Source organism: Bidens hawaiensis, unplaced genomic scaffold, assembly GCF_021521415.1.
Source record: "Bidens hawaiensis isolate Kalapana, Puna unplaced genomic scaffold, B.hawaiensis_p1.1 tig00095877_1, whole genome shotgun sequence".
NCBI classification, from domain to species: domain Eukaryota; kingdom Viridiplantae; phylum Streptophyta; class Magnoliopsida; order Asterales; family Asteraceae; genus Bidens; species Bidens hawaiensis.
Window position 1 is genome coordinate 1 of NW_027504562.1, and position 3,228 is coordinate 3,228.

The window sequence follows — 3,228 nt, forward strand, 5'->3', positions numbered from 1 at the left end:
ATACATTATTTTTAACAGTCAAACAAACGGCTAACTTAACGGCTGGGATCATTTGCAAAAAAAAAAAAATTGCTAACGACAAGTGTTAATCTGCAAAAAAAACATCACATTCTACAGTCATGTAAAATGGTGGTGACCACGTGGATGGGTTATTACACTTAAAACTCAATGAAAAAGTGTTAAATTTTTATTTGAAAAATTTTAAAAAGACTATAAAATTGTTAAAGGTAGGGGTGGGCAATACAAGGGTCGGACCATTAGAACCCGGTTACCCGACTCGTAATACCCTTATTTAGACTCGGCATATAATATGGGTCGGGTTAAGGGTTTTTAAATTTCACCTTAAATGATAAAAAGGTTTCAAAGGTCCAACTCTTATTCAAACTTTTGACCTGTATACTAATTTCTAGATATACATTAGATCTGCAATTCATCTAAAATTTAGAAGATATTTGTATTTCATATATGTTTCATTCGAAATTTTCCAACTGTTAAAAATATATATATATATAAATGGCTATACTACTGACTGGAAACAAATACATGAAAACCACTAAATTGTTCTCTACATGTAATTTGTGAATGTGAAATTTATTTGTATAATGGTTGATAAACGTATGAAGTTATATTTTATTACGTTATTAAATGAAAGTATAATTGTTCAAGGATTCACGAATTAAAGTCATGTATGAGATATACAAATAGTAAATGAAGAAAATAAGATGCTATTACTGTCTCAAATATACCCGATTATTTTATTGTTTAGAGTGTAAGGTCTCAGATCTACGTTTCTTCTTAAAAGGGTAAAGAATCCGGATCAGATAATGGGTAAAAGAGTCTGGTCTTACTCTTTGAATAGCCCTAGGTAGGGGGTGTTTGGGTGAGCTTTTAAAAATGGTTTTTGCTTTTCTAAAAGCAAACAAACAAATAAGCAAATCTAAAAGATAATCCAAACAACCCCTTCCCTTTAAAGGGGCTAAATTGTAATTAAAAATGTTAGGAAATAAAAGTTAAAGGTATTACAAAAATCATCCGGTATACATTCAGGCTTTCTTCTTTGTTAATTGTTACTATTGAGCATCAATGAGTAATCAGCAAGCAGCTAATAAGCCAGCTGGAAAGCAGTTTCTTCTTTCAATGTTGTTACCGGTTATAGAATCACAACTTGATAAAGATAGAGCTATGCAACTTCAGGGCCTATATGCTCGAAAAATGGTATACTAACTTTTTTTTTAATGTTGTTCATTGTTTTATGAACCTATCTATAATTATGCTAAATGTGTATGTTATTCTCAGAGCAATAATATTAATAAGGACGAATTTGTTCGGCTCATGCGAAGTCTTGTAGGAGATCATATGATTAAGATGGCAGTCTTTAAATTACAACAAGGGCAGGTAAAGAACTCTTACTTTCACCAATTTGGTCCAGGTGAAAATGGTGAAAATGGAGTCGGGTTGAAATGAGTCGTTTTACAAAAAGTACAAAAATAGGTTCACCCGGTGAGTAATTTAAGGAAACCAAGATGGATCCGTTAATTGATTTTAGATGACCTAGGGCTGTAAGCAGACCGAACCAAACCAGACAAGACCGTGTCCGTGTTTGTCCGTTAAGCTTTTGTCGGACAAACGGACGGTTCACGAACACCCAAAATTCATATCCGTTTGTTAGTATTGTAAAACGGACGCAACCGAACACTAATGGACAACCAAACAGTAACGGACACTAATGGACACTAATGAACGTTAATGGACAAACAAACATAAGCATATCAAAATACTTAACATAAACACTAATGAACATTAAACCACATTATATCCAAAATTACTTAAAACTTAACATAGTAACCAAACACATAATCACATCAAACTAATGTTTTGATGTTCAAAATTCACAAACTTCTAGTGTTTCACGAGAAACAAGCTTCAAATTCTTCATTCTTCAAGGAATTTCAACACACACAACCCTATTAAACGGACGTTACCGGATGTAATCGGGCGGACGTTACAGGACCTTCACGAACACTACTGAACGAGTGCGGCCTTTTTCTGTGTTCGTCCGTTATGCTTACCGAACAAAATTTTTCTGTCCATGTCCTGTTTGTTTATTAAATGGACGAACATAAACGAACTTCCCACTGAACGGACAGCCAAGCGTTCGGTTCATTTACAGCCATAAAATCAACCCATTCATTAAAGAATGTCCTCCTAAGAAGTATTTTGCTTTCACAAAGTCGAAGGCGGGTGATGGCTCAGTTGGGCACGGATCTGTTTTTGTGCATTTTATTTCTGAACTTGATGAATCTGAGAAATCTTGTCTAAAAAATGGCAGTACCAAAAGTTCCTTCTGTCTATTATTTTCTAATATTGATACAATATTACAAAGCCAAATAAATAAAGGAGAAAACTAAAGACACAGTGATACAAAAAAAAGGCAAAATGTAAAGATAGTCAAAAGAGTGAATAAAGGGTGGAATATATGGTAGGAAATAAACTTCAATATCTTGCTCCTCTTTGTCAAACAGTCAAAGCTAACTAGACAAGTCGCGAGTGGCATTGGCACGGGTGCGGCTGGGAAGTCGGTGAGCGAAATAGAACATGAAGAGACGGATGTGGGTAAGGGAGATGTTGAAGGGCCTATGGTTGCGGGAGGTGTGCTTATTGGCTCTAAAAACCAGGTGAACGAAAGGTGGCTGCTACTAAGAAGGACTCTTCTGCAGGCGCGCCTGATACAAGCAGAAGGGAGCTGGCTTTTCATTCAAATTCGTCTGAACATAAAAAGAGGAAAGTGGCGGACATGATGCAAGACTTCAAGGAGAAGAGAAATATCAAGCTAGCAGCGGGTGACGTGCAGCTTACTGGTGAGCGTTTTGTCCACTTTATTTTCTTTCTTATTTATATGTGCTTTATATGCTATCTAATCGTTTTTCTCTTCTAGGTGATCGTAGGGTCATGGAAGCAGATAGGGAGTTGGACATTCCACTTGGGTCGAGATGATGGTGGCACATGGTAATAAGATGGAGATGATTGTAGACGACCATAAGGTTAAAGAACAGAATTTGACCAACGAACTTGATGTCTCTCGAAAGGAATTAAAGGAGAAGGTTGAGCAGTTAAAGGCTGCTGTGAATATGCTAAAGCAGCGTGAGGCGGATCTGGCCAAGGTGGAAAGGGATTATTCCGCCACCATTGGGGCGCTCACAGGGGACGTCACCCGTTTGAAGGAAGAGA

The 3,228-nt window shown here is 36.6% G+C and overlaps 1 protein-coding gene across 2 annotated transcripts; it reads left to right on the forward strand.

Annotated features, from left to right (window-relative positions):
* The first annotated feature begins 969 nt into the window (after positions 1 to 969).
* Positions 970 to 2,967, forward strand: LOC143608060 (uncharacterized). Of its 2 annotated transcripts, XR_013149128.1 has the most exons (4): positions 970 to 1,215; positions 1,297 to 1,395; positions 2,529 to 2,858; positions 2,936 to 2,967. XR_013149128.1 is itself a non-coding variant. In XM_077083261.1 (3 exons), the coding sequence occupies exons 1-3, from the start codon at positions 1,084 to 1,086 to the stop codon at positions 2,796 to 2,798; spliced, it is 501 nt and encodes a 166-aa protein (XP_076939376.1). In that variant the 5' UTR covers positions 970 to 1,083; the 3' UTR covers positions 2,799 to 2,956. The 2 variants fall into 2 exon arrangements, 1 of the variants encoding a protein (XP_076939376.1); XM_077083261.1 differs by having other exon boundaries at positions 2,529 to 2,956.
* The last annotated feature ends 261 nt before the right edge of the window (positions 2,968 to 3,228 follow it).